General features: G+C 53.7%; 1 protein-coding gene across 1 annotated transcript in view; it reads right to left on the bottom strand.

The window, feature by feature from the left end:
- Positions 1–744: 744 nt before the first annotated feature.
- Positions 745–16,139, bottom strand: part of LOC140188846 (uncharacterized) — a 57,792-nt gene continuing 42,397 nt past the window's right edge. Inside the window, exons 4-6 of the mRNA XM_072245500.1 lie at positions 14,951–15,017; positions 12,764–12,871; positions 745–4,393 (exon numbers count right to left, since the gene is read on the bottom strand). Of these exons, the coding sequence (XP_072101601.1) occupies positions 3,650–4,393; positions 12,764–12,871; positions 14,951–15,017 (919 nt within the window). The 3' untranslated portion in view covers positions 745–3,649. The remainder of the gene's footprint in view (positions 4,394–12,763; positions 12,872–14,950; positions 15,018–16,139) is intronic.

The following is a 16,139-nucleotide window of genomic DNA, read 5'->3' as shown; positions in this document are numbered from 1 at the left end:
TTGGTTTTTATGCTGTTTATAATAGTATTTAGATGACAGAATAGATGGCTTTGTTGCCAAGTCTGTAGATGATACGGAGATTGGTGGAGAGGCAGGTAGTGTTGAAGAAACAGGTAGGCTGCAGAAGGACTTAGATTAACAGAATGGGCAAGAATGTTGGGAAATGCATGTTCATGCACTTTGGTAATAGAAATAAATGTGCAGACTATTTTCTAAACAGGGAGAAAATCCAAAAATGTGAGATGCAAAGAGACTTGGGAGTTCTTGTGCAGAACACCCTAAAGGTGAACTTGCAGGTAGAGTCAGTTGTGAGGAAGGCAAATGCAATGTTAGCATTCATTTCGAGAACACAAGAGTAAGGATGTGAGGCCTCAGCTTGAGTATTGTGAACTGTTTTGGGCTCCTCATCTAAGAAAAGATGTGCTGGCATTTGAGAGGGGTGATTCTGGGAATGACAGGGCTATCATTCGAGGAACATTTGATGGCTCTGGGTCTGCACTCGCTGGAATTTACAAGGATGAGGGGGGATCTCATTGAAACCTTTCGAATGTTGAAAGGTCCAGACAGAGTAGATGTGGAAAGGATATTTCCCATGGTGGGGGAGTCTAGGACAAGAGGGCACAACTTCAGGGTAGAGGGGCGTCCATTTAAAACAGAGATGCAGAGAAATTTCTGTAGCCATGGGGTGGTGCATTTGTGCAATTTATTAGCACAGGCAGCTGTAGTGCCAGGTTTAAGGCAGAGATTAACAGGTCCTTGATTGGCCATGGCATCAAAGATTACAGGGAGAAGGCTGGGAGCGGGACTGAAGAGGGGAAAAGGAATCAGCCATGATTGAATAGCAGAGCAGACTTGATGGGCCAAATGGGATTATTATGCTATGTCTTATGGTAATCATCGACATGCAGACTGGTTGTTTCATTGTCTTTGTTATTGTATCACTTTTCATAAATCCTACTGCTTTACTGTGAATGCCGACAGGAGAATGAATCCGAGGGTTGTATATGTTGCCATGTACGCACTTTGATAATAAATTTGCTTTAAACTTTGGAACTTTACAACCATCAGGCTCCTGAACCATCGTGGAAAACGTCACTCACCCCAGCTCTGATTCCACAATCGCTTTCAAAGACTCTACAACTCAAGTTCGCAATATTATCGTTTAATTTTTAATTTGCACAATGCGCCTTCTTTTGGACACCGGTTGTTTCTCAGTCTTTGCTTATGAATAGTTTTTCATTTATTCTATTGTATTTCTTAATTTTCCTCTGAATGCCCGCAAAAAACAAATCTCATGGTTGTTTCCGGTGACATATATGCATATACCTTGATAATAAAATTTACTTTGAACTTTTTGACTTTACTTTGACTTTATTGTTGCTTTGGCGATCGCTGGCCTCTTCAATGATCGCTGACAAGCACTCGCTACGAATAATGAGCACCAGACACTCACAACCTCCTTGAGAATCTTTTGCTCTCCACGGACACTCATAGCCCCCCTTGGGATGCTCTTGTTAACCATGGACGCTCATGGAGTTCAACGTTGACTGGCAACTCGCGCGACATCATTGGTGCCCAAATGTATCAGTCCCTGCCATTCGTTTGGGTTCATCAGACGTGGGGAGAGGGGAAGCCTGCTATATGGGGATCAGTTTGCTCTGCATATCATACTGCCCTGGCTTGTGTATCGAGACAGCTCGGATGCAACAAGCAACAGGTCCCTCAGTTAAGAAGATGCATAATGTGTTGGTATTCGTTAGTCAGGGGGTTGAGTTCAAGAGCTGTGAGGTAATGTTACAGCTCTATAAAACCCTGGTCAGACCACACTGGGAGTATTGTGTTCACTTCTGGTCAGCTCAGTACAGGAAGGATGTGGAAGCTTTAGAGAGGGTGCAGAGGAGATTTACCAGGATGCTGCCTAGACTAGGGAGCATGTCCTGTGAGGAGAGTTTGAGCGAACTTGGTTTTCACTCTTTAGAGTAAATGGATGAGAGATGGCTTGATAGAAGTGTACAAGATGATAAGAGGCATAGATTGAGTGAACATCCACAGACATTGTCCCAGGGTGGAAGTGGCTAATACAAGGTGTTTGGAGGAATGTATGGGGGGGGGGGGGGGGATGGGATGGATGTCAGAGATAGGTGTTTTTACACAGCGCAGAGATTGGTGGGTGCATGGAACACCCTGCCAGAGGTGGTGGTAGGGGAGATACATTAGGGACATTTAAGATACCCTTACATAGCTACTTGGATGAAACAAAAATGGGGGGCTTTGAAGGAGAGATTGATCTTGGAGTAGTTTAAAGGGTTTGCACAGCATCGTGGGCTGAACGGCCACTGTGCTGTAATTTTCTACATTCTCTGTCCTACTTACAGGGAAGGACAAACACAGCCCAACACATACCAACAGCAATGGGGAGAGAAATGTGACAGGAGAGATTCACTGCCGTTCTGCTTCAAACCCCTGAGCTAAACTTCAGGTAGATGGTAGTGGGGATACCACTCCCTCGTACTTGGACGTCTGCCCTAGAGGATACATTATGAAACTGCAACCCCATGGTGTTTCATCCCAGGGGAATCCTTCGTGGATGACTCCCAGTGGAATCCGCTCTCCTGCCGGTCTTTGGGAACATCCTGGGTCGGTCAGACACAATTCAGCTTATTGTGACTGTGCTGGTTCCAGGCAGAGTCAGTGAATCCGTAAGACATAAAACCATAATATGTGGAGCAGAAGGCCATTTGGCCCATTCAGTCTGCTCTGCCATTCAATCATGGGCTGATCCAATTCTTCCATTCATCCCCATTCCCCTGCCTTCTCCCTATACCCTTTGATGCCCTGGTGAGTCAAGAATTATCTATCTCTGCCTTAAATACACCCAGTGACTTGGCTTCCACAGCCACTCGTGACAACAGATTCCACAGATTTACCACCCTCTGACTAAGGTGATTTCTCCCCATCTCTGTTCTAAATGGACGTCCTTCAATCTTGAAGTCGTACCCTCTTGTCCTAGGATCCCCTACTATGGGAAATAACTTCCCCAAATCTTTGCCTCCCCATTTTCCCAGGGTTTTACAAAAGATTCCTGTCCCGTTGCTGGCCTGATTCTTCCCTGCAATCCAGCGGATTCCACCCCACTGCTGCTGTCTGCATGCATTCAGGCTCCTTCCATCTGCTGTTCGCCGACAATATCACATCTCTGCACCAGACCCCCATCCCCATCCACCCTAACTTTCATCCCTCAACGGAAACTTCCCCGTGTCCTGTGAATCCCGTGGAGAGTGATTCGATTCCAACTCCGCCACTGTCTGTGTAAAGTTTACATGTCCTCCCCGTGGCTGTGTGGGACAACCCCCTCCTCCCCCTGCCCAGGAGCTCCAGTACCCTGCCACCACAACGGTGTGTGGGACAGTGGGGTTAATTGTCTTCATGCGTTGGTGGGAATGTGGGATCAGTTTAAATGTGAGTGAGGGTCAGCATGGACTAAATGGGCCGATGGGTCTCTAAACGTGATGTACCTCTCTGAGAGTTGAAGGGCAATTGGGTGACTTTCCTCCCTGTGTGGCTGGAGACAGGGAGGCAGTTCCTGGGGACGGGAGGAGGGAGGGTTTGAAAGTTCGGGAGGTTTCGGGGTGAAGAAGAGGGGCCGCCTTTACTCCAGCCTTCCCCGGCACTGGGCCTTGGGAGGCTTGGACTCCCTCCGGTCGCAGTCCTGGGGCAGAGGTAGCAGCCAGTCCCGGCCGGGGGCGGCCGTCACCACCCCATCCGCTCCGGACCATCCGCGGCCCTGCCACCCTTGCCCCTGCACGTCCGCCGGCTGTTCACCTACCCATTGCTGGGCCCGGCCCGCCGTCCCGGTCTGCCAGGCTGTGGCGCGGTCTCCCGGCAGTGAGGGGAGGCCAGGCTCGGGCCTACTCCTGCCTTGGGCCCAACAGCCAACAGCCTCAGGCCTCAGCCATGAATCGCGTACTGATGTCCACAGCCGCGGACTGGGACATCGCTGCCGCCCATCACTGGCGGTCTCCCACCGGCCTTTGCCGCCTGCCACCATCGGCTCTCCCTCAGGAACCAGGGGCCCGAATGGGTCGTCGGGAGTCAGCTTCAGGCTGCCAGGCACACTCGGGCCCTGCTCCTGGGCGGCAGACAGCCAGTCAGGGGCCTCAGCGTACAGGCCCCAGCCAGGCCGTGGGGCCTCAGACACCAATGGCCCCTCCTCCTCCGCTTCCTCCTCCTGTTGTTGGTGGTTGGTCCAGATTTCCGAGGCTGCGGGGCCAAGATTCCCAGGGCCTACGGCCTCCCACTCAGCTGCCAACCGGTTGGAGTTATCGATGTCCAGAAAGGCTGTGGGCTGTGGGCTGGCCTCACCGCAGCAGAGCTTAGGCCTCAGCACCCGCTCCTACAACAGAGAAGGGTGGCAGGTTAGGGAGCCGTTCAGTGCAGAAAATGGTCTCTCAGCCTATCCCCTCCTGCTAGCCATGGATCCCCATCCCAGCTGGTCCCATCTGCCTGACTTTGGTCCTTGTCCCATCAGGCTATTAATTGGACCACACTGGGCATATTGTGAGGGTTTTTGGGCACTTTAACTACAGAAGGACATGACAGGCCAGGAGAGGGTCCAGACAAAGATTGCAAGATCGTCGGAACGAACAGCTTAACGTAGGAAGAATGTTTGACGCCTCTGGGCCTGTACTTAAGAAGAATGAAGGTGAAGTTTTACTGACATTGGAGAGAGTGGGACAGTGGGATTAGTGTGGGGACTGACACAGGGCTGTGGGGAGAGAGTGGGACAGTGGGATTAGTGTGGGGACTGACACAGGGCTGTGGGGAGAGAGTGGGACAGGGGGATTAGTGTGGGGACTGACACAGGACTGTGGGGAGAAGGTGGGACAGTGGGATTAGTGTGGGGACTGACACAGGGCTGTGGGGAGAGAGTGGGACAGTGGGATTAGTTTGGGGACTGACACAGGGCTGTGGGGAGAGAGTGGAATTAGTGTGGGGACTGATACAGGGCTGTGGGGAGAGAGTGGAATTAGTGTGGGGACTGATACAGGACTGTGGGGAGAGAGTGGGACAGTGGGATTAGTGTGGGGACTGACACAGGGCTGTGGGGAGAGAGTGGGACAGTGGGACAGTGGGATTAGTTTGGGGACTGATACAGGGCTGTGGGGAGAGAGTGGAATTAGTGTGGGGACTGATACAGGACTGTGGGGAGAGAGTGGGACAGTGGGATTAGTGTGGGGACTGACACAGGGCTGTGGGGAGAGAGTGGGACAGTGGGATTACTTTGGGGACTGACACGGGGCTGTGGGGAGAGAGTGGGACAGTGGGATTAGTTTGGGGACTGACACAGGGCTGTGGGGAGAGAGTGGGATAGTGGGATTAGTTTGGGGGCTGACACAGGAGAGTGGGATTACTTTGCGGACTGACACAGGGCTGTGGGGAGAGAGTGGGGCAGTGGGATTAGTTTGGGGGCTGACACAGGACTGTGGGGAGAGAGTGGGACAGTGGGATTACTTTGGGGACTGACACGGGGCTGTGGGGAGAGAGTGGGACAGTGGGATTAGTTTGGGGACTGACACAGGACTGTGGGGAGAGAGTGGGACAGTGGGATTACTTTGGGGACTGACACGGGGCTGTGGGGAGAGAGTGGGACAGTGGGATTAGTGTGGGGACTGACACGGGGCTGTGGGGAGAGAGTGGGACAGTGGGATTAGTTTGGGGACTGACACAGGGCTGTGGGGAGAGAGTGGGATAGTGGGATTAGTTTGGGGGCTGACACAGGAGAGTGGGATTAGTTTGGGGACTGACACAGGGCTGTGAGGAGAGAGTGAGACAGTGGGATTAGTTTGGGGACTGACACAGGGCTGTGGGGAGAGAGTGGGGCAGTGGGATTAGTTTGGGGGCTGACACAGGAGAGTGGGATTAGTTTGGGGACTGACACAGGGCTGTGAGGAGAGAGTGAGACAGTGGGATTAGTTTGGGGGCTGACACAGGAGAGTGGGATTAGTTTGGGGACTGACAGGGCTGTGGGGAGAGAGTGGGACAGTGGGATTAGTGTGGGGACTGACACAGGACTGTGGGGAGAGAGTAGGACAGTGGGATTAGTGTGGGGACTGACACAGGACTGTGGGGAGAGAGTGGGACAGTGGGATTAGTGTGGGGACTGACACAGGACTGTGGGGAGAGAGTGGGACAGTGGGATTAGTGTGGGGACTGACACGGCTGTGGGGAGAGAGTGGGACAGTGGGATTAGTGTGGGGACTGACACGGGGCTGTGGGGAGAGAGTGGGACAGTGGGATTAGTTTGGGGACTGACACAGGGCTGTGGAGAGAGAGTGGGACAGTGGGATTAGTGTGGCGACTGATACAGGGCTGTGGGGAGAGAGTGGGACAGTGGGATTAGTTTGGGGGCTGACACAGGAGAGTGGGATTAGTTTGAGGACTGACACAGGACTGTAGGGAGACAGTGGGACAGTGGGATTAGTGTGGGGTCTGACACGGGGCTGTTGGGAGAGAGTGTGACAGTGGGATTAGTTTGGGGGCTGACACAGGGCTGTGGGGAGAGAGTGGGACAGTGGGATTAGTTTGGGGGCTGACACAGGAGAGTGGGATTAGTTTGGGGACTGACACAGGGCTGTGGGGAGTGAGTGGGACAGTGGGATTAGTTTGGGGATTGATGCAGGGCTGTGGGGAGAGAGTGGGACAGTGGGATTAGTGTGGGGACTGACACGGCTGTGGGGAGAGAGTGGGACAGTGGGATTAGTTTGGGGACTGACACAGGGCTGTGGAGAGAGAGTGGGACAGTGGGATTAGTTTGGGGGCTGACACAGGAGAGTGGGATTAGCTTGAGGACTGACACAGGACTGTAGGGAGAGAGTGGGACAGTGGGATTAGTGTGGGGTCTGACACGGGGCTGTGGGGAGAGAGTGGGACAGTGGGATTAGTTTGGGGGGCTGACACAGGGCTGTGGGGAGAGAGTGGGACAGTGGGATTAGTGTGGGAACTGACACGGGGCTGTGGGGAGAGAGCGGGACAGTGGGATTAGTTTGGGGATTGATGCAGGGCTGTGGGGAGAGAGTGGGACGGTGGGATTAGTGTGGGGACTGACATGGGGCTGTGGGGAGAGAGTGGGACAGTGGGATTAGTTTGGGGACTGACACAGGGCTGTGGGGAGAGAGTGGGACAGTGGGATTAGTTTGGGGGCTGACACAGGAGAGTGGGATTAGTTTGGGGACTGACACAGGGCTGTGGGGAGAGAGTGGGACAGTGGGATTAGTGTGGGGACTGACACAGGACTGTGGGGAGAGAGTGGGACAGTGGGATTAGTGTGGGGACTGACACAGGACTGTGGGGAGAGAGTGGGACAGTGGGATTAGTGTGGGGACTGACACAGGACTGTGGGGAGAGAGTGGGACAGTGGGATTAGTGTGGGGACTGACACGGCTGTGGGGAGAGAGTGGGACAGTGGGATTAGTTTGGGGACTGACACAGGGCTGTGGAGAGAGAGTGGGACAGTGGGATTAGTGTGGGGACTGATACAGGGCTGTGGGGAGAGTGTGGAATTAGTGTGGGGACTGACACGGGGCTGTGGGGAGAGAGTGGGACAGTGGGATTAGTTTGGGGGCTGACACAGGGCTGTGGGGAGAGAGTGGGACAGTGGGATTAGTGGGGGGTCTGACACGGGGCTGTTGGGAGAGAGTGGGACAGTGGGATTAGTTTGGGGGCTGACACAGGGCTGTGGGGAGAGAGTGGGACAGTGGGATTAGTTTGGGGGCTGACACAGGAGAGTGGGATTAGTTTGGGGACTGACACAGGTCTGTGGGGAGAGAGTGGGGCAGTGGGATTAGTGTGGGGACTGATACAGGGCTGTGGAGAGAGAGTGGAATTAGTGTGGGGACTGACACAGGACTGTAGGGAGAGAGTGGGACAGTGGGATTAGTGTGGGGTCTGACACGGGGCTGTTGGGAGAGAGTGGGACAGTGGGATTAGTTTGGGGGCTGACACAGGAGAGTGGGATTAGTTTGGGGACTGACACAGGGCTGTGGGGAGTGAGTGGGACAGTGGGATTAGTTTGGGGATTGATGCAGGGCTGTGGGGAGAGAGTGGGACAGTGGGATTAGTGTGGGGACTGACATGGCTGTGGGGAGAGAGTGGGACAGTGGGATTAGTTTGGGGACTGACACAGGGCTGTGGAGAGAGAGTGGGACAGTGGGATTAGTGTGGGGACTGATACAGGGCTGTGGGGAGAGTGTGGAATTAGTGTGGGGACTGACACAGGGCTGTGGGGAGAGAGTGGGACAGTGGGATTAGTTTGGGGGCTGACACAGGGCTGTGGGGAGAGAGTGGGATAGTGGGATTAGTTTGGGGGCTGACACAGGAGAGTGGGATTAGTTTGAGGACTGACACAGGACTGTAGGGAGAGAGTGGGACAGTGGGATTAGTGTGGGGTCTGACACGGGGCTGTTGGGAGAGAGTGGGACAGTGGGATTAGTTTGGGGGCTGACACAGGGCTGTGGGGAGAGAGTGGGACAGTGGGATTAGTTTGGGGGCTGACACAGGAGAGTGGGATTAGTTTGGGGACTGACACAGGGCTGTGGGGAGAGAGTGGGGCAGTGGGATTAGTGTGGGGACTGATACAGGGCTGTGGAGAGAGAGTGGAATTAGTGTGGGGACTGACACAGAACTGTAGGGAGAGAGTGGGACAGTGGGATTAGTGTGGGGTCTGACACGGGGCTGTTGGGAGAGAGTGGGACAGTGGGATTAGTTTGGGGGCTGACACAGGGCTGTGGGGAGAGAGTGGGACAGTGGGATTAGTTTGGGGGCTGACACAGGAGAGTGGGATTAGTTTGGGGACTGACACAGGGCTGTGGGGAGAGAGTGGGACAGTGGGATTAGTGTGGGGACTGACACAGGACTGTGGGGAGAGAGTGGGACAGTGGGATTAGTGTGGGGACTGACACAGGACTGTGGGGAGAGAGTGGGACAGTGGGATTAGTGTGGGGACTGACACAGGACTGTGGGAGAGAGTGGGACAGTGGGATTAGTGTGGGGACTGACACGGCTGTGGGGAGAGAGTGGGACAGTGGGATTAGTTTGGGGACTGACACAGGGCTGTGGAGAGAGAGTGGGACAGTGGGATTAGTGTGGGGACTGATACAGGGCTGTGGGGAGAGTGTGGAATTAGTGTGGGGACTGACACGGGGCTGTGGGGAGAGAGTGGGACAGTGGGATTAGTTTGGGGGCTGACACAGGGCTGTGGGGAGAGAGTGGGACAGTGGGATTAGTGGGGGGTCTGACACGGGGCTGTTGGGAGAGAGTGGGACAGTGGGATTAGTTTGGGGGCTGACACAGGGCTGTGGGGAGAGAGTGGGACAGTGGGATTAGTTTGGGGGCTGACACAGGAGAGTGGGATTAGTTTGGGGACTGACACAGGTCTGTGGGGAGAGAGTGGGGCAGTGGGATTAGTGTGGGGACTGATACAGGGCTGTGGAGAGAGAGTGGAATTAGTGTGGGGACTGACACAGGACTGTAGGGAGAGAGTGGGACAGTGGGATTAGTGTGGGGTCTGACACGGGGCTGTTGGGAGAGAGTGGGACAGTGGGATTAGTTTGGGGGCTGACACAGGAGAGTGGGATTAGTTTGGGGACTGACACAGGGCTGTGGGGAGTGAGTGGGACAGTGGGATTAGTTTGGGGATTGATGCAGGGCTGTGGGAGAGAGTGGGACAGTGGGATTAGTGTGGGGACTGACATGGCTGTGGGGAGAGAGTGGGACAGTGGGATTAGTTTGGGGACTGACACAGGGCTGTGGAGAGAGAGTGGGACAGTGGGATTAGTGTGGGGACTGATACAGGGCTGTGGGGAGAGTGTGGAATTAGTGTGGGGACTGACACAGGGCTGTGGGGAGAGAGTGGGACAGTGGGATTAGTTGGGGGCTGACACAGGGCTGTGGGAGAGAGTGGGATAGTGGGATTAGTTTGGGGGCTGACACAGGAGAGTGGGATTAGTTTGAGGACTGACACAGGACTGTAGGGAGAGAGTGGGACAGTGGGATTAGTGTGGGGTCTGACACGGGGCTGTTGGGAGAGAGTGGGACAGTGGGATTAGTTTGGGGGCTGACACAGGGCTGTGGGAGAGAGTGGGACAGTGGGATTAGTTTGGGGGCTGACACAGGAGAGTGGGATTAGTTTGGGGACTGACACAGGGCTGTGGGGAGAGAGTGGGGCAGTGGGATTAGTGTGGGGACTGATACAGGGCTGTGGAGAGAGAGTGGAATTAGTGTGGGGACTGACACAGAACTGTAGGGAGAGAGTGGACAGTGGGATTAGTGTGGGGTCTGACACGGGGCTGTTGGGAGAGAGTGGGACAGTGGGATTAGTTTGGGGGCTGACACAGGGCTGTGGGGAGAGAGTGGGACAGTGGGATTAGTTTGGGGGCTGACACAGGAGAGTGGGATTAGTTTGGGGACTGACACAGGAGAGTGGGGAGAGAGTGGGGCAGTGGGATTAGTGTGGGGACTGATACAGGGCTGTGGAGAGAGAGTGGAATTAGTGTGGGGACTGACACAGGACTGTAGGAGAGAGCGGGACAGTGGGATTAGTGTGGGGTCTGACACGGGCTGTGGGAGAGAGTGGGACAGTGGGATTAGTTTGGGGGCTGACACAGGAGAGTGGGATTAGTTTGGGGACTGACACAGGTCTGTGGGGAGAGAGTGGGGCAGTGGGATTAGTGTGGGGACTGATACAGGGCTGTGGAGAGAGAGTGGAATTAGTGTGGGGACTGACACAGGACTGTAGGGAGAGAGTGGGACAGTGGGATTAGTGTGGGGTCTGACACGGGGCTGTTGGGAGAGAGTGGGACAGTGGGATTAGTTTGGGGCTGACACAGGAGAGTGGGATTAGTTTGGGGACTGACACAGGGCTGTGGGGAGTGAGTGGGACAGTGGGATTAGTTTGGGGATTGATGCAGGGCTGTGGGGAGAGAGTGGGACAGTGGGATTAGTGTGGGGACTGACATGGCTGTGGGAGAGAGTGGGACAGTGGGATTAGTTTGGGGACTGACACAGGGCTGTGGAGAGAGAGTGGGACAGTGGGATTAGTGTGGGACTGATACAGGGCTGTGGGGAGAGTGTGGAATTAGTGTGGGGACTGACACAGGGCTGTGGGGAGAGAGTGGGACAGTGGGATTAGTTTGGGGGCTGACACAGGGCTGTGGGGAGAGAGTGGGATAGTGGGATAGTTTGGGGCTGACACAGGAGAGTGGGATTAGTTTGAGGACTGACACAGGACTGTAGGGAGAGAGTGGGACAGTGGGATTAGTGTGGGGTCTGACACGGGGCTGTTGGAGAGAGTGGGACAGTGGGATTAGTTTGGGGGCTGACACAGGGCTGTGGGGAGAGAGTGGGACAGTGGGATTAGTTTGGGGCTGACACAGGAGAGTGGGATTAGTTTGGGGACTGACACAGGGCTGTGGGGAGAGAGTGGGGCAGTGGGATTAGTGTGGGGACTGATACAGGGCTGTGGAGAGAGAGTGGAATTAGTGTGGGGACTGACACAGAACTGTAGGGAGAGAGTGGGACAATGGGATTAGTGTGGGGTCTGACACGGGGCTGTTGGGAGAGAGTGGACAGTGGGATTAGTTTGGGGGCTGACACAGGGCTGTGGGGAGAGAGTGGGACAGTGGGATTAGTTTGGGGGCTGACACAGGAGAGTGGGATTAGTTTGGGGACTGACACAGGAGAGTGGGGAGAGAGTGGGGCAGTGGGATTAGTGTGGGGACTGATACAGGGCTGTGGAGAGAGAGTGGAATTAGTGTGGGGACTGACACAGAACTGTAGGGAGAGAGTGGGGACAGTGGGATTAGTGTGGGGTCTGACACGGGGCTGTGGGGAGAGAGTGGGACAGTGGGATTAGTTTGGGGGCTGACACAGGAGAGTGGGATTAGTTTGAGGACTGACACAGGACTGTAGGGAGAGAGTGGGACAGTGAGATTAGTGTGGGGTCTGACACGGGCTGTGGGAGAGAGTGGGACAGTGGGATTAGTTTGGGGGGCTGACACAGGGCTGTGGGAGAGAGTGGGACGGTGGGATTAGTGTGGGGACTGACATGGGGCTGTGGGGAGAGAGTGGGACAGTGGGATTAGTTTGGGGACTGACACAGGGCTGTGGGGAGAGAGTGGACAGTGGGATTAGTTTGGGGGCTGACACAGGAGAGTGGGATTAGTTTGGGGACTGACACAGGGCTGTGGGGAGAGAGTGGGGCAGTGGGATTAGTGTGGGGACTGACACAGGACTGTGGGGAGAAGGTGGGACAGTGGGATTAGTGTGGGGTCTGACACGGGGCTGTTGGGAGAGAGTGGGACAGTGGTATTAGTTTGGGGACTGACACAGGGCTGTGGGGAGAGAGTGGGATGGTGGGATTAGTGTGGGTCTGACACGGGGCTGTGGGGAGAGAGTGGGACAGTGGGATTAGTTTGGGGACTGACACAGGGCTGTGGGGAGAGAGTGGACAGTGGGATTAGTTTGGGGACTGACACAGGGCTGTGGGGAGAGAGTGGGACAGTGGGATTAGTTTGGGGGCTGACACAGGAGCGTGGATTAGTTTGGGGACTGACACAGGGCTGTGGGGAGAGAGTGGGCAGTGGGATTAGTTTAGGAAGCTCTTTGCTCCTGCAACAGTACAGCAGGTTAGAAGCATTGCCCTTCCAAAGCTGTGGGTCAGCCGGCCGATTGCCTGACCCCTCCCCAGCTGCTAATTGAGGGGACTCACGGTTACTCTCTGCAGCCCCCCGATGGTTTTCTCCGCACTGGACAGTCTGTGGGTGAGATCACTGATCCTCCTGTTGAAACTCGTCCTCTCCTCCTCCATATCTGAGACCTGGAACGACAACAGGCCGAAGGTTCAAGATTCAAGATGGTTTCGTGTCATTTCCAGCACGGGAGTGTAAACGAGAGCAAAACCAGTATATATATATATATATATATATATACATCTCCATCAGATTTCGAGATGGATAATGAACTCATGAACATTACCTCATTATTTTTCTTTCTTTTTGCACTACTTACTAATTTCATGTATATTTCTAATAGTAGTATATAGTTTTGTTAAATTATTACGCATTGCAAAGTACTGCAGCAACGGAGCAAAATAATTCACATGCCAATGACATTAAATCTGTTTCTGTATCTGATTGATTGTAAAACCATAAAGTGATGCCAGGCAGAGGACAGGACGTCCCTACAACAGCTGTCAAACCTGCCCAGCACATCGCTGGCACCAGCAAGGGCATGTATACAAACAGGTGCCGGAAAAGGGCCAGTAACGTCATGAAGGGTCGCACCCACTCTGCCCATGGACCATCTGTCCCACTCCCATCGGGGGGGGGGAGGCCATGTAACAGTTTTCAGAACCAAAATCAGCTTTATTACAGGAGATAGCTCAGTGCAGACCCTTCAGCTGAACTTCTAACTCACCCATGATCAGTCTAACCCATCCCTCCCGCATGGTCCTCCATTTTTCCATCATCCATGTGCCAATCTAAGAGTTTCTTAGCTGTCCCTAATGTATCTGCCTCCACCAACACCCAGCCCCCGTCGAGGGGGAGAGGGGGAGAGGGGGAGAGGGGGAGAGGGGGAGAGGGGGAGAGGGGGAGAGGGGGAGAGGGGGAGAGGGGGAGAGGGGGAGAGGTCAGTAAGAGCAGCGGTCCCCTGCAACCGGGCCGCAGAGCATGTGCTACCGGGCCGGGAGGAAAGGATATGATTTGGCGATATGAGTCAGCTGCACCTTTCCTCATTCCCTGTCACGCACTGTTGAGCTTGAACGCACGCGAGGTCATTACCCGCACGTCATCCATGTCAGCGCGGGAAGATCAACTCCTCGAGCTTGCAAATGACGGTGGGCTGAAAAGTCTGTTTGACATAACATCTCTGCCGGCATTCCGGATCAAAGTCAAGGCTCAATATCCTGAGATAGCCACGGAAGCACCGAAAACGTTGCTTCCATTTCCAACATATCTCTGCAATGAATGCAACGAAAACTACACTGCGGATTAGACTGGACATAAGGAACCCCGTTCAAGTATCGCTGTCTCCCATCACCCCTCGATGGGACCGTCTTGTTGCAGAGAAACAAGCCCAGGGCTCTCACTGATTCAGTGATATTGGTGCATTGCAATAATTTTATCTGTTCATAGAGGGAAAATATGTGCTGTGTGTTTAATATCCAAACATTACTTAAAATGTTATGATGCTATTGACCTATAAGTGACTTATAATTGACTTATCACTATAATCATGCGAGGAAAATATGCGCTGTGTGTTTAATATTAAATTCGTTAGATAATTCCTTTTAGAAACAAAATTGAGTGTATTAGCCACTTATCACCTATATTCCAGTCGTGATTAACACCTCCCCCCCATCAAACAGAATCGCTAGAAACGTTTTGTCGAAAAAAATCGGCACATGCACACATGCACAAGTCACGCATGCGCACTGGTGCCCGTGCAAGGCTTCATGGTCATTGTAGTCTTTCTCAGGGTAAACACAACATATTTACTGCTACTCTTGTCCGTTGGCAACCCTACCCCCCCCCCCCACCCCCGGGTCGGCCGGTCCGCAAGAATATTGTCAATAATAAACCGGTCCGCAGTGCAAAAAAGGTTGGGGACCCCTGAGTGAGAGGGTGAAGGGTTACGGAGAGAACGGGCTTGGGGAAAAAATTCAGCTATGATTGAATGGCAGAACAGACACGATGGGCTGGATGGCCTAATTCTGCTCTAAAGTCTTTTTGAAGGGAATCTCCAACCAATACTAACCCGTACCTAAGGTCCATGAGAAACTGACGGGGATCATGTGGTCCATTAGGATGGAGTTGGGTGCCTCCCCACCTTTGGGTGGCTGATCTCAAACAGTCACCCCCCTCCCCATCCCCACTTTCCTCCCTCCGACACTCACAATCTGCTCGAGTTTCTGCTCCATGGTCCTGTTGGCCTGCTGTGCACGAGACAGGTGATGTTGCAACCTGCAGGACGGAGATCGAGGTACAGGTCAGATCTTAACTGCCCCTCTGCGGGGCGACACAGCAGCGAAACGTTATTACGGCAGCAGTGACCCCCGTTCAATCCCACTCCTGTCTGTAAGGAGTTCGCACGTTTTCAACCCCTCCCCCCAATAGCGGCTGCCGAAGTTTCAGAAGTCAAGTTTATTTGTGAGTGAAATTTGTACCGTTTCTGTCAACGAGCAGCACGATCAGAGCGTGTTGGAGCCAGCGTAACGTACCCACAACAGCACAGAACACAACAAGCGACAAAGAACACACTCACACCCACCACTCTCTGTGTGAAACCTCTGACATTCCTCCAATCATCTTAAATTTATGCCCCCTCATCTTAGTCATTTCAACCCTTGGAACAGTGCCTGACCGTCCAAGGACTAGATCCCCCTTTGCACTAAATACAGGGATGGTACAGGCCCTTCGGCCCACAATGTCATGCTGACCCTTTAACCTACTCCAAGATCAATCTCACCTTCCCTTTCACATAACCCTCCATTTTTCTATCATCCATGTTTCTAAGAGTCTCTTAAATGTCCCTGATGTACCTGCCTCTACCATCACCCTTGGCGGGACGTTCCACACACCCACCACTCTCAACCTACCTCTGACACCTCACCCCCACCCCCCCGCCGATACTTACTTCCAATCACCTTAAAATTACACCCGCTGGTATAAACCATTTCCTCCCTGGGAGAAACTCTCTGGCTGTCCACTCGATCTGTGCATCTTATCATCTCATACACCTCAATCAAGTCACCTCTCATCCTCCTTCGCTCGAGAGAGAAAAGCCCAAGCTCACTCAAGACATGGTCTCTAATCCAGGCAGCATCCTGGTGAATCTCCTCTGCACCCTCTCTAATCCAGGCAGCATCCTGGTGAATCTCCTCTGCACCCTCTCTAATTCAGGCAGCGTCCTGGTGAACCTCCTCTGCACCCTCTCTAATCCAGACAGCATCCTGGTGAATCTCCTCTGCACACTCTCTAATCCAGGCAGCATCCTGGTGAATCTCGTCTGCACCCTCTCTGATCCAGACAGCATCCCGGTGAATCTCCTCTGCACCCTCTCTAATCCAGACAGCATCCTGGTGA

Source organism: Mobula birostris, chromosome 28 (assembly GCF_030028105.1).
Source record: "Mobula birostris isolate sMobBir1 chromosome 28, sMobBir1.hap1, whole genome shotgun sequence".
NCBI lineage: Eukaryota > Metazoa > Chordata > Chondrichthyes > Myliobatiformes > Myliobatidae > Mobula > Mobula birostris.
This window is presented reverse-complemented; position numbering and strand designations above follow the sequence as displayed.